The 27769-nt window shown below is 28.5% G+C and overlaps 3 protein-coding genes across 9 annotated transcripts; 2 read left to right on the top strand and 1 right to left on the bottom strand.

Moving 5' to 3' along the window:
- Positions 1–11796: 11796 nt before the first annotated feature.
- Positions 11797–24174, bottom strand: Rbcn-3b (WD repeat-containing protein Rbcn-3B). 7 transcript variants are annotated; one of them, XM_074255963.1, is made up of 17 exons: positions 24046–24174; positions 23588–23763; positions 23288–23520; positions 22623–22744; positions 21168–21358; positions 20944–21089; positions 19911–20001; positions 18749–19372; positions 18333–18664; positions 17636–17841; positions 17375–17512; positions 17161–17229; positions 16471–16572; positions 15894–16103; positions 13930–15392; positions 13660–13857; positions 11797–13071 (listed from the first exon to the last, which is right to left on the bottom strand). In XM_074255963.1, the coding sequence occupies exons 2-17, from the start codon at positions 23750–23752 to the stop codon at positions 12886–12888; spliced, it is 4476 nt and encodes a 1491-aa protein (XP_074112064.1). In that variant the 5' UTR covers positions 23753–23763; positions 24046–24174; the 3' UTR covers positions 11797–12885. The 7 variants fall into 7 exon arrangements, with proteins under 7 accessions (XP_074112064.1, XP_074112063.1, XP_074112062.1 ...); XM_074255962.1 differs by having other exon boundaries at positions 19911–19998; positions 22602–22744; XM_074255961.1 differs by having other exon boundaries at positions 22602–22744.
- Positions 24175–24480: 306 nt separating this feature from the next.
- Positions 24481–26748, top strand: LOC141535831 (dnaJ homolog subfamily C member 21). Its single transcript, XM_074255979.1, has 2 exons — positions 24481–24584; positions 24806–26748. Exon 2 carries the CDS (start codon positions 24812–24814, stop codon positions 26645–26647), a length of 1836 nt encoding a protein of 611 aa, XP_074112080.1. The 5' UTR covers positions 24481–24584; positions 24806–24811; the 3' UTR covers positions 26648–26748.
- LOC141535833 (methyltransferase-like 26) lies at positions 24493–27765 on the top strand. Its single transcript, XM_074255982.1, has 3 exons — positions 24493–24584; positions 26884–26932; positions 26998–27765. Exons 2-3 carry the CDS (start codon positions 26901–26903, stop codon positions 27629–27631), a joined length of 666 nt encoding a protein of 221 aa, XP_074112083.1. The 5' UTR covers positions 24493–24584; positions 26884–26900; the 3' UTR covers positions 27632–27765.
- Positions 27766–27769: the final 4 nt, after the last annotated feature.

A 27769-nucleotide genomic window follows, 5' to 3' on the forward strand; every position in this document is an offset into this window, starting at 1 on the left:
TTAATCATTTTGTGATATAATATTATTACACACATAGTTCTATTTATCATCGTTTTTGATAAAAAAAAAACTGGCTTAATTTTATTTAGTGACAGTGAATTAATTAATTTATTTTTTTTTTATGGAAAATTGAATTAAAAAAAAATATCTTCAATAAGATATTTCTTCTTTGAAAAAAATGAAGAAAAAAAAATCATTTCTTTTAAAAAATTGAAAAACATTTTTTTTTGTTATACAGAAAGTTAAAAAAACAAGAATTTTTTTTTTTTTTTATAAAATTGAACATATATCTTCATCAAAATATTTTTTTTTTCTTAAAACAATATTAAAATTTTTTTTTTATTAAAAAATTTAAAATGAAAAACAAATTTTTAATTTAATATTTCTTCTTCTAAAATAATGAAGAAATAATTTTTTTTTATTAAAAAAAAAAAATTATGAAGGTGATTAAAAAACAAAGAAATTATTTCTTCTCTTTAAACAATATTACAATTTTTTTTTTATTAATGAATGGAAAATAAAAAACAAATTTTGAGTTTAATATTTCTTCTTTTAAAATATTAAAAGAAATTATTTTTCAAATGATGTAAAAGCAATTTTTTTTTGCTAAAAACGATGTTACAATTAAGGAGTTGAAATTGAAGAAAGTGTCACATAAAAAAATTATATTTTTGATGAGTAAAAATCATTACATTGCATTAAAATAAATAAAATAATAAGATTTTCAGTAATTCATGTAAAAAAAAAAAAAAAAAAAAGTCCAATTTCAACTCCCCATTTACATTTAAATTTTAGCAAACAATCTTCTCATAAAGTACCTTGTCTGAATCAACAAAACAAGACTTTCTGATTGTCGTCATTACTATTATTATTTTATTATTATTATTATAAACTGGCGAACAAAGAAAATTGAAATTTAAAACGTGGTAGCCACACCCGTCGCATCATTTACTGGATACATATTTAATCTGATAAAAATCTAACTAAGCGGATTCAGTTGATCATATTATAAAGTGATTGAAAATTGAAATATTAAACATTATCCCCAGTCTGTAATATTTATAATACAATTATATTATTATTTAATTTGATTCAAGTTTATTCTTCATAGTATTGGTATATCTACCGAGCACAGTAGCAGATTATTTTATTGATCGAATTCGACATCAGTTATATATGTATAATGTAATCAAACTAAAAGTGATGATGTGGATTTACAACGACCATTTTATTGATACGGTGTATGTATGTATGTATATTATTATTGTCATTATAAATTCATAAATGCTATGAACTTTAAAAAGTTAACACCTGTAAATAAAAAAAAAAATATGCTCATATAAATTCATATTGTAAAACGAGCATTATTAAATCTATAACCCTCCTATACGATGTACATAAATATGTAGAGATATAATACCGAGTTCTAGATGTATAGCATTGTATAGTTACATGTAGACTTAAAAATGCATGGAAAAAATTATAAGAACGAAGTTATAATTTTAGGTAATATTATTTATAATATATAAATTTATCTCCAAACTTATGCAATAAATAATATTACAAATTTATATCAATTTATTTCTTCTTTTACTAGCTTATAGGTAGTAATTTTAAATTTTGATTTTTTCACTATGATTACAACTAGCAATATAAATAAATAAAATTACGCTTTATTAAATAATAACTTTTGTTAAATTGCACTGTAATTTTTTAAATATTGACGTTTTTAAAGATATAAGCTCATCCCGATGTTACACTCATCAAGAGCTTTCATTTGAGTACCCACATGCATTTTTGATATATTTTTCATATATACATATATATAATATATATAAATATATGAAAAATTGATGTGGATACTCAAATGAAAGGTTTCGATGAGTGTAACACTAGGATGAGCTTATATCTTTAAAAATGTCAATAGTTCTCATCTTGGCCACAAAGTTATTAATATATACAATATACAAAGAAGAATATAAATTTTATAGAATGCAATTTTTTTACTCACAATTTTTATATTAAAAAAAATTATTTTTTAATTTTTTATACTACAAAAAATTGCCATGTGTGAAGAAATAGTATTTTATAAAATTAATAATTCGCTTGGTCATACAGTAAATAATCATTACTACTAAGCCCCTTTTCAATATTTTGTATAAACTCGAAATTTGTCATCGAGTAATTTATTTTGACAATTTATCCCTCAAAGCGAAAAAAATCACGCCCTTACGCTTTTTTGTACTGCCTATATTTACTCAATAGTCAATTGTCATCATATCTGTTTAGTTGTAAGTCACAAAAAGACGGTCGATCCTCCAAAAGGTAATATAATAATATAATAGTAAAGTATAAACTTTGTGTGCCTACAAGGTGTTGGATTCTGCACAATACAACGCACAACAAAAGTTAACTTCTGTCTCAAAGTCATGATCCACTTTCATTTCTTCTCAGTTCTTCTTCTTCTACTGTAGCTATGGATAGGACTCTGAAGTTCAGACTTCATACATTATTTCCAAACTTTGCGGTATATTGTGTAATATTAAAAATAGATCCTTGTAAAATTTAATACAACAGTTACTTATTCATCTAAATTTAATACCATGTGCAACTCGTGGGCGTGACATTGCCCATATGCCATGAGCATAATCATACAAATATCCTCGATATACCTCGTAATTTAATTATATTAAATATTATATGTTACATTTCATGTTTTCATTTTTCAAAACCATGCCTATTCAACTTTTTAACTTCAGATCAATAAAAATTGCACAATAAAATTTTTTATTATATAAATTTTGTAAAGGGGTGACTTACTGAAAGTTATTTTTTAATGGAAACAATTAGTATTATAACGATACTTAAATTTACAGACATCTGACAAATTAAAAAAATTTTTTAACAAAAATCTTAAAATTTTTTTTAATATTTTTTACATAAAAAAAATCAAATATCTTTTTTCAGTATCATGTCCTCTAAAAAATTTTGAATTTAAAATTTTATAATAAAAAAAAAAAAAATTATTTTCTTAGCTCTAATTTACATAATAAATTTTTTGACTCATTTTTCACCGCAATAAATAAAATGATTATAATAATTTAACAAGTTAATATTAAAAATCTGAAATTATTAATATAAAAATTTGCAAAGTAAATTTTTTAAATTATTTTTTCTCCAACAAATAAAATGATAATAATTTAAAAATTTAGTATTAAAAATTTGAAATGATTAAAATCAAGATTTGCTAAGAATTGAGACTAAGTAGAATTAAAGTCACATAATACTTTTAAAGGATATTAAATGTGTCGGCATGAGTATGCAGTGATGAAGCTAAATAAAATGAAGAGACATATTATAATCGTTGAATATCAACTTATGTACCATACCAGGTTGTTATAATAGCTCATCGATCATGGGGGTTAATGACCATGTGCTCACTCATTGTACTCTTTACTATTATGTAGAGAGACTTCTTTTGCCATTTACCATTACTGAATAAACTGAATAAACTCCATCGCTAGGTATGGTACACGTATACAAAGAGCCTGAAGCATCATCCCTATTCCGAGGGGTGACAACGAGAAGCTACCAGCTATAGAGCTTATTACATCCAATACATATGTATGCATGTAATATAAGTATCTGTAATGGATAAGTATCATGAATTAAATGTATGTATGGATAGATTATGTGCCTGTGCAAGTATTACCGTAGACGTAGATGTAGACGCAGTAATAATTTTGCTTAATATCCTCATATGGACACATTACTTGGATTTTAACTTCCCGGTTTGGTTTCTATACGTATATCTATGTATATATAGCTCGGCAGTTACGTTCACGATGAGAAAAAGATAAATCATTTTAGGCTACCACGCCCAGCAGTATGACAATGTGACTGTTCTCTCTTGTAATAAACTTAACACATCTGTACCAAATATTCGCTCTGTACTTTACGTTTATTTTTATAACGCTTTAGTTTTTTTTTTATCCAATTTGTAAAACCTGAAATTAAAAAAATTAAAAATTTAATTTTAAGTTTAAAATATTTTTTTATTAATTTTTATCATTCCTTACTTTTTGATAGATGATCTGAAAATTCCAATGGCAAAATTACCGGAGCTTGAATTTTTTTTTAATACTCAAATTAATCGACGTTCAATTTTTGATTTTTTTTTTATTAATTTAATTAAAATTGAAAAATACCTTCAAATAATTTTTTATTAATTTTTTTTTTTTTTTTTTTTATTTAAATAAATAAATAAATAATTTAAATTGTTTATTTAAATAAATTATTTTTAAGAAAATAAAAACAAAACTTCTTCTTTAGGAATTAAAAAAAAAAAAAAATCAATTATATGACTGTGAATTTCAAGATTAAATTAATTTATTTTTTTTTTAAATTGAAAAGAATTTTTTTCAGCAAAAAAAAAATTAATTGTGACTTGAAAAATAAAAAAAAAAATCATTTGGTAAGTAAAAAATTGCAAGGTACAATTTTAAGTTTTTTACAAATGAAAATTTTTTTTTTAATTATTTTCCAATAATTTTTTTAACAAAAAATTTTTAAATGTTTGCTATCTTATGAAATAAAAAAATGTTCATACTTGTTAACAAAATGAAATTGTTGATAAAATAAAAATTTATAACTTTTAAACTAAATAATAGAAGATAGAAATACAAGAAGATAGCTCGAGTACGTTTGACAATAACAATGACAACGTAAATTAGACAGAGATCAATATTGAGTGGTATGAAAGAAGAATACTTAGCATTAGAAGATTTCTTCCGGTAGCAAAAGCAAATGAATGGGATTCTCTATGTATATATGACATGTAAGTATATAGACAAACTCTGCGGGACGTTTGCGGTCAAAGGCATAATGTGGTATAACACATAGTAGAACATCAGAGCAAGAAGAAAAGAAAAAGAAGAGATAGAGGACGAGACAAGACAAGATATGTACGACAGCACGAGCGGAATAGAATTCAATTCAATATATGACATCGAAAGTTATACCACTCGTACCATTTGTATGTTTTCTTGGTATTATGGCGTTTGGTAAGTGTGTATTGTCAGCGACAATCTAAAGTTGTGTATACAGTAAACACAATGAAGAATACCGAGGATGCGTAAGAAAATATTATCTCTGAAAGTTCTGGTCGGAAGTTTAGATGTTCACGTAAGTATTGGTACATATACTGGAGTATTTTTTTTTTTTTAAGTATATATACAATACAATAATAATAATAACAAGTCGGTTAACCGATATATTGGGTGCGTGGACACAAAAGTTTCTCAAACTTTAGCCACGCGCATCGTATATTACACACAAAAGAAGAAATAAATAATAAATAAAGTAATTTGTCATCAGTGATTTGCGATCGTAAAAACGCCTTTTATTATTATTATTATTATTTTTTTTTTTTTTTTTTTTTTAAGTAAGCACATTAATTTATTTTTTATAGGCTAAATTTAATGACACTTTAGATAATTAAGATTAAAAATTTTTTTATACTTTTAGAGCAATTGAATTAAAAAAAAAAAAAATTCTACATGAAGAAATAAAAAAAAAACTAGCAACCTTACAGTCACCATGACTTGTGAAATATAAAAAATTAAAATTTTAATTTATCAAATAATGACTTTTGTTAAATTGCACTGTACTTTAAAAAATATTGACGTTTTTAAAGATATAAGCTCATCCTGATGATACACTCATCAAGAGCTTTCATTTGAGTACCCACATGCTTTTTTGATATATTTTCCATATATACATATATGTGATATATATAAATATATAAAGTATATGAAAAATTGATGTGGGTACTCAAATGAAAGGTCTCGATGAGTGTAACATCGGGATAAGCTTAAATCTTTAAAAATGTCAGCTGACTTCAGTGTCATTAAATTTATGTGTAATAATATTGACAACAATTACATTTTTAGTTTAGATTTAAAAGTTTAGTTTTACGAGGGAAGAAGTAAGACTCAGCATCATATCAGGAGTCATGTGTTATATTCAGTAGATCACATATATACTCTGTACCTACTTGAAGTAAATTCGTCTCGCATTAACTCGAGAGCGGCTATAATACGATCTAGGATTCAGGCAACGACTGTTTGTGCAATTTCACGGCCACTTGGAGTAGATCGGGTAAATTGTCCCGATATATATATATGTGTGTGATTTGTCTGGCACCCGAGGCGACTGTGGGAAACATCCGGGCGGTATTTTCTAAAAGAGGGTTCCAGCGTGATTTTTCTCGCTTTTCGTATTTTTATTCACTCGATTACTTGTTCATTTATCCATATCAATTATTTTGAATTATTGTTATTGTTGTTGTTATTCATTTGTAAAGTAGTCATTTTAAACTTTATCATCAGATAAGATTTCTAATTTTTTTTTGATCATTTTTTTGTGCTCTTGTGTAATTACTGCTACTGTTTAGTCGTTATCTTTTTAAGTGTTGTTATCAATTGCTTCATTTCATTATTTTGACATTCATTTAAAGTTAGGTTTAATGAAGTGAGAACAAATGGTTTATTATTATTATTAAAAATTAAGTTAGCTCACATTTAAAAATTTTTAGAATTTTTTTTTTTTTTTAAATTATTACAAGAAAATAAAAAATTTTCATTTGCAAAAAAACTTGAAAAACTATAATTGCAATTTTTTTAAAATATTTTTTAGTTCTAATTTAATAATTGAAAAAAATTTTTTAAATTACAAACCTTAGATAATTTGAATTACAGAATTAAAGTAAGGAACTTAAAAATCAGTGATTTTTGAATTAAACAACATCTAATAATTTTTTTAACAAATTACTTCAAAAAAAAAAAAAAAATATTTTTTTTAATTTATCAAAATTTCTATAGATAAATTTTTTTTTATAATTTTCTTGATAATATTAGTTCTATAAAATTGAAAAAAAAAATTGCATTTAAAATTTTTGACAATTAGAGACATAAAAATTTTTTTTGTTAAAATTATCAAATTTTTCTTAATTTTACTATCAAAAAAATTTTACAAGTTCTAGTAAAGATAATTAAAAAAAAAAAAAAAAAAAAAACTAAAATTTTACTGTCCAACTTATACTTTAAAATAAGTAATTATTAATACTCCCAAAATAATTATCGGATTTTAACCCTTCAGAACATTTTTTGATTTTTTCTTCATGATTTTTTCTCACGCAACAATATTTAACATAATAAATGTCGCTGCAGTGCAAGTGAGGCACCAAAAAACACCTATGTCCTGACGGGTTAATTTAAAAATTTTTTTTACATCAGATTGTACGCAAAGAAGCAATTATATTTCTTCAATACTCCAACCATCACTAAAGAAAACTATAAAAAAATAATGAAGAAATATTAATACAAAAAGCTCTATAAAAAATAGCAGATAATTTTATTAACTACTAAATAATTAAATCTAAATTATTAATAATATTGTTTTGGTAAATTAATTGCAGATATGGAATAAAATTACTCGTTGAAGCCGTAGCAACTAGGGGTAGACCATATACACAAAGTATATTATATATAAAGATATATATATTCGAGTTGAATCCTGGTATATAGTTGAAAGCGTAACCGCTACCAGTTGTGTGGGTGACTTTGGGGTGTAATTGCAGCAGTGGGCGGATCAGAGTAAGCTTCGTGCTGATGGGCGTGGCTCGCTGATTACACCACCGCGATACTGATATCTTCGCTTTTATACCGCTTTTGTCCTATACTAATACCGACTAGCAAGCTCTGTCTCCCTTATCATCCCAAGTTCAAATTTTCTCCCTCGGTCTATTCACTTGACTTGCTTTTTGCCTCTTACCTCTTTATCACTACACCCTACTTCCTATTATTTGCGAAAAAAGCTTTCTTTTTTATCGCGCATTACTTCCCACTTTTATTCACCGATACATATTTAAAATACTTGTTAAATGTCCCGTCAATTACTTAAATCGATATTTATTCTTTTTATTTCTTTCTTCAGGAATAAAGCTTCAAATATCAAGCATAAGTAAACACTCGACAATATAAACAAATTTACCACACCTTTTTGGAGTACTTGATAAGTAAATCGAAATTTAAATAAATAAAATTATGCAAATCGGGAAGCTATTGTCGTAAATTAAATGACCGAGTTTGTAGTTTACAGTTTTGGGTAAATAAATATAAAGTAACGTTTCTTCTTTCTTCTTTTAGGTGAAGGTTGAAGGGAACAACCTCAAGTGGGTAAAAGTCTAGACAAGACATGCGATGTCTTGGAACCACGTACAAGTTGTGACTTTAGTTAATATAACGCTTTCTTTACTCAGTACTTACTGAGTTAGTTTTTTATTTTTGTTTTGTAGTGTAAGCGAAAACGATAAATGGCAAATGGACAAATTCGTGGATAGGAGTGTGCGCCGCTGCCTCAGGTTATCACACGCTACACTATTGGTCCACGCCCCGCTGACTGGACTGTTTTTTATTGCCGGTCTGCGCGATTTTCGAGGGAGACTAAAAGAATAATTGTACGTCCAATCGCTGAGGGAATTCCCACATGACAGATTTTACTGTTTTCAACTCCGATTACCTTACGGTTCATTTGATATACCAGAATAATAAAATAAGCGTGTACTAGTAAGAACTACCTTAATAAATAAATTAACTTGAGTCAAGAAAAAAAAATTTTTTTTAATTAAATTAATTAACGAATAAATAAAATTTTGATTTATTAAATAATGACTTTTGTTAAATTGCACTGTACTTTTTTAACTATTGACGTTTTTAAAGATATAAGCTCATCCCGAAGTTACACTTATTAAAAGCTTTCATTTGAGTACCCACATGACAATTTTTATATATTTCATATATATATATATATATATATATATATATATATATATATATATATATATATATATATATATATATGGTATTTGTCAAATATATAAATATATAAAATATATAAAAAAAATTGATGTGGGTACTCAAATGAAAGGTATTGATCAGTGTAATAATGCCAGGGTGAGCTTATATCTTTAAGAATGGCAATATTTCACAAGATAAAAGGTAATTTCTTAATTATAAATTAAAAGGCACAAATTCAAGTCAAGACCTTTGCAATGAGACTAAATTTCACTAAAAAAACCGATTTTATCATGTGACTATCCTGGAAACAAAATTTTTTTTATTCTTTTAATAATGTAGATGATAATAATAATAATAACAAATTTGGTTTTAAAAATTTTTATAAAAAAATTGAATAATAAAATCATCAGAAATGTTTGTTTTAATTAAAAAAAAAAATATTCTTAGAAGAAATCTTAAATAATCTTCATTTAATAATTTATTGTAACAATAATAATATTTATTATTGAAAATATATGTCAAAATAATAATAATTGAGATTTAAAAAAATTTATCATAAAAAAAATTATAATACTGAAGTTAGCGGTCAGCTGTAAATTTAAAAAATTTTTTTAATAAATTAATTACAATAAAAATTTTTACTTGTAATTTTTATTAATTTTCACATGTGATAATTTTTTTTTTTAATAATTTAATTGCTATAAAATTCTAAAAAAATTTTTCAGTGTTTTAAAAACTTTAATGATAAAGCCACAAAAAATTTTTATTATTATTATTATCATATAAATTTCTTACATTGGATTATTAGCAGTATTAAAAAAAAAATATTAAAAGAGTAGTTTGCTTACATGAATATCTGATGACTAGCCAGTGGAATTTGGAAGCTACAACGGTGTCATGTGTTAACATCAGAACATCAAGACGCGACACAGTTGTCTGGCCGACAGAATAAGTAATACATCCGAGGATGGGAATGGGAAATAAAGTTTTAAGTTTAAAAAAATTAAATGTACATAAGTAGATACTGGGACAATGACAGACAGATACAGATGCGTGTGGCTACTGGTAGAATTTTCGTATGCAGACAACGTGTCTCTTTGCGGCGGTGACGGCGACACCAAAGACTCATCATGTGATCCATACTGTAGTTTGTAATCTGTATAATAACAACAGCATCAATATCGACAACAATCATCATCATCATCATCATCATCATCATCAATAAGAGGATATTGCTAAACTGAAACTAACCTTTAAATTAATTCAATCATTCACAATCGGATTATTATTAATTAATTTAATTGTAGTAGTGACTAATTACAATTACAATAAAATCGATCGATGCTGGGCTATCGGTTGATAATATTGTCGACAACTGATTAATTAATTCGGTATTTGACATGTTTAAATATTCATCGATTCCAATTCAACGTGTAATTATTGACTAATCTATTTATAAGTAACCCGTATCGTCTAAATGATTTTAAATAATTTAATTATTTGACCAATTAAATTAATCGACACTTATGTTATTTATTGTGTTGATAATAAAACGTTTATTTATTATGTCAAATATCAATTAATTTTTTAAATGAAGTTTTTAATTTTTTAAAAAAAAAAAAAATTTAACAAAAATCAAAAATATTTATTTTAATAATTAATTTGGTATCAAAATTTTTTAATTTAAAAAAAAAATCAATCAAAATATGTCCTAACTTTTTATTCAAAAAAAAAATCAATTGAAATATTTCATTCAAAAGTTGATAAGCCAAAAATTGAACAATGCAAAATATTCAAGCGCGAAATATAAATATCAATACAAAAAATATATACCTTTTCACTTCGCTTCAGTTTAACAAGTGTAAATTTAAATTTGACAACTTTTTATCATCAATTTAAATTGATCGTTCATCTAAAAAAAAAAAAAAAAAAAAAAATAGGAAAACGGTGGACTTAAGCTTTTGAAATTTCACTTCTTACGTTTTTAAGCTCTTCGAGCTCTAATATATAATTTTTGAGTCATTTTAATCTCTCCAAGCTTAAAAATCTAACAGAAACTTGATAAAACAGTACACAGAAAAAAAAAAAATTTCTTGAACCAAGAAAATTATAAAGAAGACTGAAATTATTTTATTTTGGAGCAAGAAATTTTCTTGGCTTAAAAAAATTAAACTTCATTCAAAAAATTTTAAGTCTTCCTTAAGATTTTCTTGATTTAAGAAAATTTACGCTTGACTCTTTTTCTTTCTGTGTAAATTTTGAATTTTCAAACCGCAATAATTTTTTAATAAATGAATCGATTTTCCCGCGGTTGATGGCATGATGGCATTCGACGCAGTCAAATTTTAAGCTTCATAGAGAATTTTTAAGTTCGAATTAATCAAACTAGAAATTTTGAAGTATTTTCCGGTTTTTTTTCGACAACCAAAACTCACGAAACAATCAACTGATTTTTTTACAAAAAAAAAAAAAAAAAAATTAAAAGAGGAATAAATTAAAAATCTCCAAAAATAATTTTAATAAAATTCGCGTCCTTTGATATTCATCTACCCAAATGAATGAATTACCGTCACTCATATATAATTCACGTGTGATTCAAATACGCGATTCCCTCTCACCGCTAATACGCTATAATGGATATAAATAAAGTCAAGGGGAGAGAAACCCTTGTACATAAAATCATTTAATACATGATACATCACTTACTGCCTACAATTCAAACTACTTAATAAATTTAAAACCGTGAAAATTCACTGTATTATAATAATTTTATTTTTCCAACGATCAAAAGACTCAATAGATCACGCGCGTGTAAACATTTAATTAAATCTTTTCCTGTCAACCCTCTTTGAATATGAATAAATATTCCCTTAATTATAATTACACACACCAATAATAATAATTAACCATAAAGAATAATTAAATAAAAATCTCCCAGTACTTTAAATGTAATTATATTCAATCAACGTTACATACAATAATTGTTATACAATTAAATATTTGAATCTTTAAATTTCAATTACTCTATTTTTCATTCAATATCATAATTTATAATAATTAACATGATTGGTTACTTTCTTTAAATATTGAAATTTTCATTTTATTTAAAATGAACCACCACTCATTAAAAGTTTACATATTTTTATATAACAATTCAATTATTTATCTTTTAATTAAATATTTTACAGTGAAGCGTGTTTCATACCAATTATTATTATTAAACAATTAATAAATTTAACCCGCGCTCAATTTGACTATAAATTCAATCACATTAATTAGCACTCAAAGCCTCCAATCATTCACTCAGTCATTACAGTTAATTAAATTAAATTTACATTATTAATCATTGGATTTCTTTTTCAGATAACAATATTTATTAATAATCACATGACTCATTAATAAATGGCGGATTTTTATTTAAAATATTTAACATGAGAAAGACGACGAGAGATCATTTACTGATTAAGATGGAAAATTAATCAAGTTACCCATGCATTTGTCATAAATAAACGTCGTCTGCAAACATATATTATTACAGAAAAGCGTCTTCGTATCTGTTAATTATGATCCCAAGTCACATATATTTTTAGCTACTATTAATAATTTAATTATCATTCACAGTGCGGTATGTATGTATATTAATTCACACTGAATCCACTCATATAGAAATATTCATTCGCTAACTCAATAAAATCTTTTATTTTTTTTCTCTTTGTTATTATTATTAATTATTAAAATATCAGCGATATCGTGCGCAAAGTATTTGGCATTAATATTTAAATTTATTCATATTTCTTCAACATAACTATAAATAACGCTTGAAATTTGACTATCTACGATTGTCCTATTGTGGTGAGGATAAAACAAAAATTAAATAGTATATTATAAATTAATTAAAAAATAAAATACATTATGGAAATACATTAAACTACCTTTAATGCTTCTCTGTGAATTTTTAATTCTTCTATTATTTTTAATTGTATCTAGATTTTTTTTATATTTATATTTATATTTATATAGATTTTTTTTAAACATTAAAGCGTGTTTCTGAACCATCCGCGAGCATCAATGTTACAGTACGGTTGTTAATCCAAATCAAACGGGCCAGCCGCATTGGATTTAATCTCGTGACATCATTCATCGGTGCTGTACTGTATGATTTGACGCAGCGGGTTTGAGAATTACCTAATCCGAACATTCCGCTACTTGTTTGCTGCAAAATATAATAATTCAAAGTAAATATTAATTTTAACTAAAAGTTATGAGATTCATTTAATATGACAAAAAATTTTTTACTTAATATTTGTTTTAACGATTAATTAATAATTTTTTTCTTAGATGAAAAATTCATTTTTTTTTTTAAACAAATAATTATTTTGCAATTACTTTCAATTTATGATGACACTGAAAAAAAATTAACTTGAATCAAGACAAAAAATTTTTTAATCAAGTAAAATTAACTTAAACCAAAAAGAAATTTTTAGTTTAAAAATTTTTCAACTTAAATTAAGAAAATTAAAATTAATTTCTTCAAAATTATTAACTTGATTAATTTTTTTTTTCTGTGTATAAATTTGTATGATTTTTGTCCACCTGCATAGAAAAAAGTAAGAATCAATATTTCCTATATCAGTTAATTTTCAACGGGATCAATACCAGCTTGATTGATACCTAACATTAATGCATCGAAACTTACCTTGAGAACCTTACACTCTAGTTAAAACAAATTAATAACAATTACCTCGAGCGCAGCAATCATAGCGCTTAATTGAATAAAATAAAATATGAATATGATAATTACCTGCCAGAAGCATAATTTATTTTCCGTGCAAGAATAACTGACTAAAAATTTTCCCTCGGGTGAGAACGCTAAAGCCGTGACAGAAGCTTGATGAGCAGACACCGTTTGACATTTAACGGTACCCCGTAATTCGTAGAGCGCTAATTGACCTACCCGACCGCCGACCGCTATTCGACGTGAAGCTGAGCAGTGACTGACCTGTAATCAATATAGACAACTAAAATGATCCGTCAAAATAATATTAATAGCCTCTAAATAAAAAATCAATACCTGATTAAATCTACACACAGCCGGGAAAACTTCGTTAAGTGGTTTGGTCTTCAAGTGACCTGGGTCAAGACAGTGAAGAATAATATCCATCACTTCAACCAACAGATCGCTCATTTCGCTCTGCATTTTGTCTATCAGCTGTTCGACGATCCTCAAGATCTCCGGCTTGGCCCTCGCCAGGATGTTGGAGTTAACATTGACATTCAGCGTCTGAGAGTTCTGTTGAATCGCGTTGAACCTCGCGACTTCGCGAGCCATCGTCGTGATAAATGCAGCGGGACGAGCGGTGGCGATGAGTGTCAAAGCATGCCTCGCCGTGCGACACGTGTCAGCTTGAGGAGTCAACGGCAGTCCGTATGTCATACTGGGCACCAGCTTATCAGCGTCGCAGCACATCTCCAGCAAACCTAGAAGCACCTTGGAGATATCAAGATACGGCTCCCAGACAGTGAACCCGCGGCCGATCAAATCGATAGCAGCTCGACGAAGCGACGAGTGAGTTTGCTGGTTGAACTGACGCGGGTCCAGCAGTAGACGCATCAGCGACATGCTGGTCAGTCTTGCCAAGTTGTTATTTCCAATTCCGAAGCCTTCCACGACGGAGCTCTTTCTTCTTTCACCGTCGCGACGCTGGTTCGTCGTCGAGACATTTTGACCGAACTCTGCGCCAATTACTCCTAATAATACTATCGCCGTGTGCTCCTTGGTCCTGATCTCGGCTTCGTTTGGTCTACGCGAGTTGCAAATTTCGTCGGCGTGATTGCCCTCGTGGTTGGACTCGGAGTCACTCTTCTTGCTGTCGGCGTTAAGCACGGGACTGGAAGATGATGGACTGTGACTGTGATTCTGCTGCTGGGGTGCAGATTCTTTGGGAAGGTCCTTGGGCAGATACTGGGCCCAGTAATCGACCAGAGATTTTCTTCCTTTGGGCCCCAATCTGCCCAACTCGGCCAGAAGAAGTGCCTGGGCAGCTTCTCGCAGTTCCAGGCACTGGTCCTGCCACCGACAGGCCATCATTTCTACCAAAGGCCGCTTGAAGGTCTTGACGCCTCCTAGGGCTGCTACTTTGTCTGGTAGCAGAACGCAGTGAAGCGTTGCTAGCAGTGACCAGCCTTGTTTTATTTGAGCCTGTTGGACTGTGTACATTTCTTCGTTTTCTTCCTCTGCTTTGTTCCAGTTTACTCCAGCTCGGTTACCTGGTCGGTGCATTTTGCGGTTACGCTCTTGTTCAGGTACAAATGTCGCGTTGTTCATCGACATCAGGGTGTTCGCTAATGCCACTACTGTTAGTAAGTGGTTTGAAGTAAGTGTTGTTGATAATTCCCAGTGCGCTCGGGCTGTAAATGCTTTTGTTAGGCGGTCTTGGCGGACTAATTCGATTGGTAGACGTTGTTCTAACTGCGTAGGCTCGATTTTTAGGTCTAGTTGTTGGTGCCATGTTGGTAATAGCAAAGTCATGTAGCCTGTAAATAATTTTTTTTTTTTTTTTTTTTTAAATTAAATTTTATTGCCAATTTATAGAATTAATAATAAAGGTCGACAAAAAAATATTTTGTTTAATTATTTAAAAAAAAAAAAAAAAAAAAAATTATAATTTGAACTTAGAATTTAAAATTAAAAGAAAATTAATTTTGGATATAAAATATAAGCAATTTAAATAATAAATCTAATTTTTTATAACAAATCAATTATAATTAAAAAAATGATTCTAAAAATTTCCACCAACAATTTTTTTTTAATTTTCACATGTGGAATTTTTTAAATAAATTTTTTTCATAATAATTTAATTCCAATAAAATTCTAAAAAAATTTTTAATGTCCGTTAGCTTCAGTATAATTATTAATTAATTCATTTATTAATTAATTAATTAATTTATTTATTTATTAAAAACTAAAATTTATATTATTAAAAACTAAAATTCAAAAATCATTTCGACCGGTTTATTTTAAAAGAAAATACTTACTTGATTTACATATAACACCAAAAGAAACAGGTACCATAGGTCGTAACAATCCTAATTTGCTTTCACAAACCCGATCTAGATCAGGATCCATTCCCCAGGCATGAAGTAGACTCAGTAGTAATTGCGCTATTTCCATGGTTGCATTAGGCTCATTGAAATTGCCATTCCGTTTCAAGGTATTCCTCGAGTCCCCATTGTTCCATCCTTCTCCTAAGAATTACCTCTTTATTATTTACAACAAATAACAATAATATAATAATAAAATCACATTATTAAAACAAAAATACTACAGCGCCTGCTAACGAGTATGATGGGGGATATTTGGTGACAGAGAAAAGTGCTTTAAAAAAAAAAAAAAAAAAAAACAGTGTTTTAAATCAACGATGTCTACTGCGTTGATGGCTGTAATTAAATTTGTACAGTAAAAAAAAAGCAGACAAATGGTTTAGACAAAAAAATAATTAATTGTAGTAACAAATAAAAGAGTCCATGCGTAACTAAATTATTATTATATGAACAAATATTAATATTAATTTTACTAAATAATTCTTGACAACTAATTTAATAGTTTGCTGACCTTTGCCGTCAAGATTTAACGGCTTGAGGCCAACACTCTCAGCTTTAGCTTGTAATTTAGTGTGTACATTTTCGGCTCCTTCCTTCATTTTAGCCAAAATTCCTGATAAAAAATACATTGTCATTATTATTATTAATTATATTTATTTAAATAATATTACTTCAAATAGACAAACTGAAAAATCAAGCGCGCATATTAAATAAAAAAAAAAAAAAAGGGTAATTATTTACAAGTCGGGTCTAACATTTTAATTTTTATTTTTTTGAACGAAATTTTTTTTTGAAAATTTTGATATATTTTTTTAAATACTTTAAAAAAAAAAAATTTTTAAAACATCAAAAAAATGTTTTATTTTTTACCGAAATGTTGCCAAAAATAGATTTGACCCCACTTGTAAATCATTTCCTAAAAAAACTTATTAAATAATTTTTATTTTATCCAAAGTGAATCAAGCTTGGTAACTAAAAAAAAAAAATAAAATACAAATCATAAAGCAAAAAATAATTAAGTATTTTAATTAAAAAAAAAAAAAAAAATAAATTTACCCTCAATTAAGTTTGCTTTATGGTACATTAATAATAAAAAGTTTAGTGCGATATAATCCTAGTAATCCTTAAAACAAAAAAGGGTGTCTATAAAAAAAAAAAAAAAAAAAAAAAAAAATTAAATATCAACAACATAAATCGATACCATGGCGATCTTTCTCCTTTAAAAGTTTTTCAACGTCACCGGCCTTGTCCTTGACACGGCCGAAAAAATCTAAAATAATATACAAGGATAACAATTACATCAATTATATTACTGGTACCCCAACAAAGTAAGGACACTTAAATAATTATTAATTTTCAGAATAAAGTTTGACTGGATTTAAAATTTTTGGCCCCACGACTGCATGCAGGCTTACCTGCAATTTTTTTATGAGCGTCAGGACTCGCGGATTGAGTGAGGGCCGCAACTTTTTGGTACTCGGAGGCTGAAATTAAGCCCTGTGCCTCTAATGATCCAGGAGACATCGAGCCATACTCGTCGCTCAATAATTGTACTGTTTAAACAGGGCCAAATTCGCCGACACCAGTTTTTAGAGTTGTTCATTCATTCATCATTCGGTATTGCAAGTAATTAATTGAGTGCATAATGGTGCAAAGTAAAAATTTTAGTTAACTACCTATTAGTGCTTCGACGTTGAAGAACAAAATATGGCCTTCGGGGTCTTTGGGATTCCCTCGGAATCCCTCGATATTTAATGGATAGTCTTTAGTTTTCAGTTGACTGTCATGGTGATCACCGTGTCCACCATGGAGTTGTTGCAGTTGGTGCAATCCTCGTTGAGTTGCATGTCGGATAGCTGACAAGTTACGGTGTCTTAATCCTCTGTAATTTTCAGTCAAAATAAGTTAGTTTTTAATTATTGCTTAAATTTGCAGAATTTTTTATATTAAAAATATGATGTAAAAAAAATTTGAGCTTACAGTAATAAAAATTACCTGTTCTACCTTTTTTTGACCAAAAAAATTTTATTATTAATAAATTTTTCTTTATTTTTTAATGGATTTTCATTCAATTAATTTTTTATTTTTGATTGATTAATTAATTAAAAATTGATTAATTTTTTAAAAATTCATAAAAAATTTTCCAACCATGACGAAATTTTTTGTTTTTAATTTATTTAATTTTTTATACTCAAAAAAAAATATTTTATTACTCTAACAATTGATATTTAAAATATTTCAATAAAAAACAAATCAAAAAATTCATTTTTTATAATTTTTTAAATTACAATAAAAAAATTTTTTTTAAATGAAAAATAATAAACTTCAAAAAAACAATTTTTTAAATAATTACCTTATAGTAAAAAAAATTACCTAAAGAAATGAACAGCAGGATTAGCGAGACCAAGTTCTCCACCAGCCGTAGCATCGCCAGTGATAATAGTATTATCACTACAAGCAAACAAAACTTCCTCAGCAATAATTCCATGTAAAACACGATCGAGATGTCCAGTTTCCATTTGCCATACATAAACAGCGCCATCCGAGCACCCGACTATCATAAAGTCGTCCAATGGTCGCCACTTTATCGTAGTAACTGGGAATAAATGACGCGAGGCAAGTACCACGCACTTTCTTTCAGCCAAAGATAGAAGAGTCACGCTGTGGTCCGAAGCTACGCTGCATATACATTTTTGAATCCGCGGCTGAAAAAAAAAAAAAAAAAAAAAAATTAATTAATTAATTGAATTAATTATTGATAGAAAAATTTAATTTACAAAAACACTTACACTAGCATTGTCAGGAGTAATTGTCAATTGCGTGATTTCACCGGCGTGGACGCAGAATCGGTGGATCATATTCCCAGTATAAAGATCCCATAAGCAAACCGCGAAGTCAACAGACCCAGAAACTAAATGCGTACGGTCGTATCGAGGAGAATGACTGTGAGGATACAAGAGACAATTGACACGTCCAGAGTGTCCCATGAGAACTTGATGGGGTGGCCAGTCGTCGAAATGCTGGTGATTTCCATGCAGCAATTGGAGCATTACTGTTTGCGTAGCTGGGACAATTATGATACTACCATCTTCGCGACCAACAACCAGTCGACTTTGTTGGGGCAAATATATACAAGCTGTCAGTTTTATCGACTCTCCCGTGTCCATTTGGTCGAGGATTCCTACTGGTGGTGGTTTCATTGCCTCCCAGGCGGCTGATAAGCTGGTGATTATTGACGGCGGCATTATTGGTACTGAATCGCTTTTGTTGATTTCGGCAATCTGCTGGGCTGTCATCTCTGGTACGGTCCAAATCATTATCACGCCTTCGCTGTCTCCGCGAATTAAATATTTTACTGGCTTGTTTTGGCGCGTTGCTGTCACTAGTTTCATCGTCGGTGGACATGACAAGGGCTGAAATTTTTTAGGAAATAATTAATTTTAAAAATTTACAACGTAAAAAAAAATAAATAAGGTAAAGGAAAAAAATATTGACCAGACAGTATAACAATTTGATTTCTAAAAATTTAGTAATAAAATTTTATAGTCAGTATTTAATTATCAATTTTTAAATATACTTGAAAATTACATTTTAATTGTCAAAATTTATACTTTAGAATTTTTTTATTTTATTTAACAAATAAATTTTTTCTAAAAAATAATTTTAAAAAAATTACATTTTTAATTTTTTAAAATTTCTACATGTCAATTTTTTTTGCTATAATTTATTTATTACAAAAATTTTTAAAACTAAATTAAAAATTTGAAATATAGAATTAAAATGATATATAAGTTGGCTGTCAATTTTTTTAATTTTTGTAATAAATCAATTGCAATAAAAAAATGTTTTTTAAAAATTTCCCCGAATGATTTTTTTAATTTTAACATATGGAATTTTTTAAATAAATTTTTTTCATAGTAATTTAATTGCTATATTTTTAATAAAATTTACCTTTTCGCCCGGATAAGATAGAGTACAAAAACTGTAGGGTTGATCGCTCTCGATTGACAAAGTATGGAAGTCATGATTCTCCGCGACGCTGCTGTATAATTAATTAAAAATATTAAAAATGATAAAGCAGGCTTAGTTTAAATTTATTATTCATTGAAATTCCAACTAGTTAAAAGCTACTTGGACTAGAGTTGAACACACCAACACAAATAAATTAGAACGTCTGAACGACATCAAAGTAGGACACACAGGAATAAAATGAAACGATCCACAAAGTTGATACAATTGTGATAAAAAAAGGTTTATGAAGTGAAGATGAAGGAATGACAATAGTTAGTTATGTTAAATTAAATATATGGAGAGTTACTATTATATAGGTGAGATGAAGATAAAATTAAAGAGGTAGAGTTAGCGAAAAATTATATAGGTAGTTATGTAAATGGTTATAACGGGTTACCTGCTGAGAGCCTTGCCCTTCAGCTTGCTACAATAGACCAAGTCCCCCGGAGATTTTGTAGATAGAAGTAATCGAGTTATTATATGAAAAGAAACATCACCGTAAACAAAATATAAATGGATGTAATAAATCAGCCGTTGAGACTTAACATAACATAATTAATGAATTGAAAGACGATATGATTTCTTTTTCATCGTTAGTTTTCTTTACACTGCTTTCTCTCCCCGTCCTACATACTCTGTGTTAATTTTCTTGAGTTATTAAAATACGCATGAATTAATGGTTATGATAATGATCATGATACCGAAATTTTTAGATTTTTCATTGCTAATTATTTTATTCGTGGAAAAAAATTATTCTGTGGTAAATGAATAAAAATTTTTTTTAAAGACTGAAATGTCTTTTTAGTATTTTTGATAATTTTTTTTTTTTAAACTAATCAATTGCTTATTCTCTTAACAGAATAGATTAACTTAAAAAATATAAATTTTAAATAAATTTTATAAAAATAATTTTTTTCACACGACTAATTGGTCATAAAAATTATGTAAATGCAATTTTAAAAATATTACGCACTTTGATGGTAATTTATAGATGTAACCATGACCTTCATCAGTCCAAATTAATACTTGATCAGTCGATAGAAAATCTCCAGCAACCCAACGCTCTTTTTGAGGTGCATTTACAGAACAAAGTAATGAAAAATCAGCAGCATCGTAGACCTGATAAAAAAAAAAAAAATTGATATTAAAAATAAATACTATTATTAATAAAAAAATATTTAAGAAAAGAAAAATTACCTGCCAACTACCAGAACTAACAAGCAAAACAGTGCGATGATTGTAAGCACAGCAGGTCATCGCAAGAGCATTCATACACTTAATCTGTTTGCTCTCATTCTCATAAATCGGCTCCTTGGTTTGTTGCTCCTTGCCAAACAGCGACCACACCTTGACAGTACCCGTTGTCGTGATAGCAAGCACCACGTCATCTTTAAAAATAAATCAATTAGCCATTGCAATTGTATCCTTACAATATAAATTATTTATGAACAGTTAAAGCGAATGGTTTCTATTGAATTTAGTTTTTATTTATTCATAACATTATCAGTTTTAAAACACAAATGAATCTAACTAGCGTAATTTTAAACGAAATCGAGATTAATTATTCAATAAATCGAATTTCTCTGCCCATGATTACACAATGCAATTATGCATTCTCATGCGGTTTTAAAAAAAATTACATTTTTAAAATAAAACGCAAAACATGCCAAGTTTTTAAATATTATTAAATAATATGATTGCTTTTTAATTAAGTGGAGGATTTTTTTAAAAAATAAAAAATAAAATTAATTGATAACCAAGCGATAACAACCTTAGATTTAATTATTGTGAAATGTTTAGTTTGTTCAGCATTTAATTGTTAATTTTTAAAAATATAATTCAATTTGTTAGAAGCAAGCGCTGGCATTTAAATAAAAGTAAGCGGTTGGTAAACAATAATTACAGATAACAAACACAAAAATGATTACTTATTACAAACAAAAATTTTTATGAGTGCATATTTATCTATTGATAACTATGTTTTTTTTTAAAGTTCTTGTAAATGTAGGCAGAAAATTCATTAATTGTTATCAAAGTTTTTATGATTTTTAATGAATGATTAATGATAGGAATTTTAATATTAATTGAAATGATGAATGAAAGGCACAAAGGTCAGATGTTTAAATCCGATTGAAGATTCCAAAAAGTGTTCTACCGGTATATAGAACCAGCCCTTCTTTTTCAAGTACATGCTGCAACATTGTAATTGTAATTAAAGAATTGTTAACCGCTAAACATATTCAACTCTTTATCCCAGAAGCTAAAAAATATTTTTGTTATTAAAAAAATCTTCATTTTGTTAGTATACAACAGTAATTTGTATATCAATCACGGGCGATAATATTTTTCTCACAATTATTTTAAAATATATTGCTGCGAAGAGTTCAAATCTATAGTGACGTTAAAGAAGACTAATTACTTGTTATTAATTATTGATTATTGTATTTTACAGTGGAATGTGCTCTTGCAATTATTTTTACTTGATTAATTTATCATTTAAAAATTAAATAAAAATTTTAAAAGTTGTATTAATTAGTATCAATACTAATAATAACATTTATAATAATAATAATAGTTAAAAAATAATAGTAATAAGGGAGGTAAGCGTAGATGAGATGAATTGTAACTAACTTGTGTGTACTAAGAACCGACCTTTCCGTTTGGCCGGCCTCAGTACTTGTAATGCGCTAATCCAGTCTGGATTTACACGTGAACTTAACGTATATAATATTTCCAAACTGAATGGATCCATTACTAAAACTTCTGGATAATACCTGTAATAATTTTAATTGTTATTAATTTATTTATTTAATTTTTTGTAACTTAATTTCAATTTTTTTTTATTTTTAATTTAGTATTAAATTTAATAATTAAAAATTTTTAAATACTTTGCTTCAAAATAGATTGAAGATTAAGCATATAAATAATTTCAAGTGGAAGAAAATAAAACTGATATGAACAGTAAAAGTTTAAGTTACAAAAATATGCACATAAATCGACTATAAATAATTTAATCAAAGCAACTCAATGAATCTGAAAGTAACAGCGATAATTCAGCAATTTTTATCGCTACATTATAAATTATAAAAACTAAAAGAATTGTAACTATTTAAAAATTTTTCTATGATATTATTAATTAATTTAGCAGATATTTAATAATTTTTAGAATTTTTTTTTACCGAATAAATTATGACAAAAAAAAATATTGGCTTGTAGAAAAATAAAAAAAAATAATAAACGCAATTTTTTAAAAATAATCTTTTTATAAATTTTGAATTTAGAAAAATTAAATTAAAATATTATGTAATAAAAATTACCCAGAACAAAACAATGAAACTTTATCACTGCCTGTGGAAACATAAGCAAACATTTGAGTGTGAATGTAAGCAATTTTGACATTTTCTCGGCAATTTCCATTAACCAGATCCCAGGTACACATTTCCCCGTTTTCGCTGCAGCTGACGATGTAATCTAACTCCAAAACATCACTGGCCCGGCTGAGACACATTACCGCACCTGTGTGTCCGACCATCAGACTTCTGGGTGTCATCTGTCAGATAATAACAAAAGATTTAAATGACAATTGTTAATTAAAACACAATGTCAGAAAAAATTACCTTAAGTGTTTCAGGATCAACCTGCCATAAACAAACGTGACCATCGTAGCATCCCGTGACCAAGGTCTTCTGATCACGAGACAAGTACATGCATGATATGCAGTGGGTGGGTGGTACTTTACCCCAAAGCACTATTGGAACCACTAAGCTTCCTTCTTCCGTCATGTTGAGTCAACCTAAAAAATAAAATTACTATTATTATTATTATTATTATTATTATTATTATTATTATTATTATTATTATTATTACGTTTAATAATAACAATCACAACAAATAAAATAAATTAAGCGAATGAAAAAAAAACAAAACATTGATTGTTGGCATTGATGCCAATCAGACTGACAAGTAAAGTGTCTAATTTTTATTACACTGCGTACATATAAATACTTACATAAATTTATTTAAAGTTATTATTTTTTTTATTTATTTTAATTGTAATTGTTGTGTTAAAAATTACCTGTTTATTTGGTTGACAGCAACTGAATATGAAAGATTAATGGCAAAATATGCCAAAATATAAATGTCAAGTACTAATACGATTCTACTACCAGAGACATTTTGTCTGCTGCCAAATATATAAAAATTATATATATCTTACGAATTCTTAATAGACATTTTATTGCCATCTATTTACAATCCAAGTAAATATTTTTCTCCGTCGATAAAACATGTGTTCTAATAACACTGAAGTTAGCCGTCAGCTGTTAATTTAAAAAAATTTATTTAATAAATTAATTACAATAAAAAAATACTTCTGAAAATTTTTATTAATTTTCACATGTAAAACTTTTTAATTAAATTTTTTTTATAATAATTTAATTGTTGTAAAATTCTAAAAAAAATTTTTAATATCTGTCAACTTCAGTGTCATTCTATTTTTTGACTATTAAAAAATATTTCAAAAATAAATCTGACAATTAGTAAATAAAAAACTGAAAACAATTAAATTAGTGTTTAAAAAAAAATTATTGTAACAATAAAACATTTAAAAAACAGGTACAATTATTTAAATATTTATATCCATTAATACTTAGATATATTTAATAAAGTAAATAGTGTTGTCATACATTAATCTCACCACGAGTTGATTTTAAGGTTATGAAAAAATTAATTAAAAAAATAACCATCAAGGTTAAATTAATTTAAGTGATAATAATAATAATTATATTAATAATAAAATAAAATAAATAATTGTTAAAAATTTATAAAAACCGCAGTTAAAAATGAAATGTTACTACGAAGTCCTGGAAGTTCCTCGAGACATCAGCGACGAGGAGTTAAAAAAAGCGTACCGTAAATTGGCGCTAAAATGGCACCCGGACAAGAATCCGACAAACCAGGTGACTGCCAAGGAGCAGTTCCAGCTGATCCAGCAGGCGTACGAAGTCCTGAGCGACCCGCACGAGCGCGCGTGGTACGACAACCACCGGGAAGCGATTCTGAAAGGCGGAATTGGGGAGGATTACAAAGACGACTCAATAGATTTGTTCCAGTACTTTTCTCCGAGTTGTTTCAAGGGTTACGGCGACGACGAGAACGGATTTTACGCAGTCTACCGGCATGTGTTTGAAGAGCTTGCTGCGGAAGACCTGGAGTTTGCCGAAGACGAGGAGATTCCCGGGTTCGGGGACTCCAAAAGTTCCTGGGAGGAAGTAGTTCATCCGTTTTACGCCTACTGGCAGAGTTACTCCACCAAGAGGTCGTTTGCCTGGCTGGATCCGTATGACATCCGGGACGTTCCTAACAGGCAGTACTTGAGGCTGTGTGAGAAGGCGAATAAAAAGGTCCGGGACAAGGCCAAGAGAGAAAGGAACGAGCAGGTGAGGAATTTAGTTGCTTTTATTCGCAAGAGAGACAAGAGAGTCCAGCTGCATGCTCAGGAACTTGCCAAGAAAGCTGAATTGAATGCTAAGAAAGCTCAGGATAGGTCGATACAGCAGCTGATGGAGAGGAAGAAGGAGCTCCAGGAGCACAAAGAGTCGGATTGGTGCAAGTTTTCTAATATTGAGGACGAATTGAAGACTATTGAAGCCAATTTAGCCGCTGAATTTGGAGATCAATTGTCTGGTGACTCCGAAGATGATAATGAAGAAAGCGACTCGGATATTTTGTACTGCGTTGCTTGTAATAAACATTTTAAAACTCCCAAGGCTTTTATCAATCACGAGAACTCAAAGAAGCACAAAGATAATGTTGCTGTTATGAAGAATGTTATGATGGATGATGATAAATTATTTGAGGATAAAAGCTCCAAGTTTACGTCGGAAGAAGAAAAAATTTCTGATGATGATGATGATGATGATGAGCTGGAGGATGAAAATAAAAAATCTAAAAAGAAATTTCACGTCGTTGAACCCCAGATGGGTGGTTTTATTTTTCCTGGCTCGGAAGAACCTATTGAAGATGACGGGCAAGCTTCTGAAGGTGAACTGATGTCCGATCAGGATGAAGTCACAACCCCGGGGACTAAAAAGAAAAAGAATAAAAAAAAAGGGAGGATTATTAAAGACAGTGATCATGATGAGTTTGATTTCGAAGCTGGGTTGTCCAAGAAACAGAGGAGACGGAGAAGAAATTTAGATGGGAAGAAAGAAGATGATGCTGATGCTGATGCTGATGCAGATGGAGATAGAGATATTAAGGAGAAGGACAAGGAAGAAATTGAGCAGGGTAATGAAGATGGCTTTGATTTAGAAGCGGGTCTGTCTAAAAAACAGCGAAGGAGGAGGAAGAATTTAGAGGCTGGGAAACAGAAAGAAGAAACCAAGGCTCAGAGTAAGAATGACGATGATGAGGATAATGAAGAGAAGATCAAGGAAAAAAGCAAGGGAAAGAAGAATAAAGAAGCAAAAAAATCGGGGAAAAATAAATTGAAGGATGTTGATGTTGCGGATATTGAACATTGCTGTGTTACGTGTAAAGCCGAGTTTCCTAGTAAAAATAAACTCCATGATCATTTGAAAAAAACTGGACATGCTATGTACTTATCGAGCGTTGCCAAAAATAAAAAGAAAAATGACAGGTCTAAAAAATCAACGATTTCTGATGATAGTGATTGAGTTGGTTGATTATTTAGTTGATAATTAATTTTTATTATGTATATATTTATTTGTAATGCAGGTGATTTATAAATAAAAAATTTATTGTAATAGAAATTTAATTGCTGAAAAATTATTCAGTCCCTTTTAATTAATAATTTTTATTTGATTAATATTAAAAAATATAATTTTTTTTTTTAGTTTGTAGGAATAAAGTGAAAATAATTTCTTATTGGGTTTATTTTTTGATATTTCAGATCACTGATCCAGAATTATGAACGTTATTCATGCAATTGTCAACCGTAGGCAAGTATTCTTCTTATAATTTTAATTTAATTGAATATTTTTTTAATTAAAAAATTTAATTATAGGTTCGCCTCAGAATCGGCTAAAAAAATAATCCACCCAGCAGCAGACCGAAACAAAGAACCGATTTTGAATGTTCTTAAAAAAATAATATGTCCTGGAGCAAATCAAATATTCCTGGAAATATCTTCAGGCACTGGCCAGCACATGGCTCACTTTGCCCCGAATTTTCCTCAGGTGACTTTTTACCCCTCTGAGTACGACCAGGAATCGCTTGATAGTATTTCTACCTATGTATCCGGCTTCACGAATGTCCACGAGCCGCTCCTCATTGACATCACGACAAACTACACCACTTGGGATGATATAATTTTCAAGAAAAGCAGCATTGATTACATCTACAACTCTAATATGGTTCACATTTCGCCGTTCGAGACTTCCGTAGGCTTGTTCAAAAATGCTGGAGAACTCCTCAAGCCCAATGGGACGCTCATCACCTACGGGCCTTATGCTGTAGATGGCAAAATCACTCCTGAGAGCAATGTTCAATTTGATAAAACACTCAAGTCAAGGGATCCTCGCTGGGGGATCAGAGATATCAGAGATTTGGAAAAGTTAGCGGCGGAAAATGGTATTAAGCTTGTTGAAATGTTCGACATGCCAGCTAATAATAAAACTTTGATATGGAAAAAAGAGTAAAAAGTTAAACCAAAGTAAAGTAATTTTTTTTAAATTGTAATCTCATTTTTTATAATTGGTATTCATGCAGGATAATTTTGATTCTTGATACTGAAATTAGCAGACGTTCAATAATTTTTTTTATTAATTAAATTAAAA

The sequence above is a fragment of the Cotesia typhae genome, unplaced genomic scaffold, assembly GCF_013202065.1.
Source record: "Cotesia typhae breed Kobodo isofemale line unplaced genomic scaffold, CoteBio_Ctyphae scaffold_152, whole genome shotgun sequence".
NCBI lineage: Eukaryota > Metazoa > Arthropoda > Insecta > Hymenoptera > Braconidae > Cotesia > Cotesia typhae.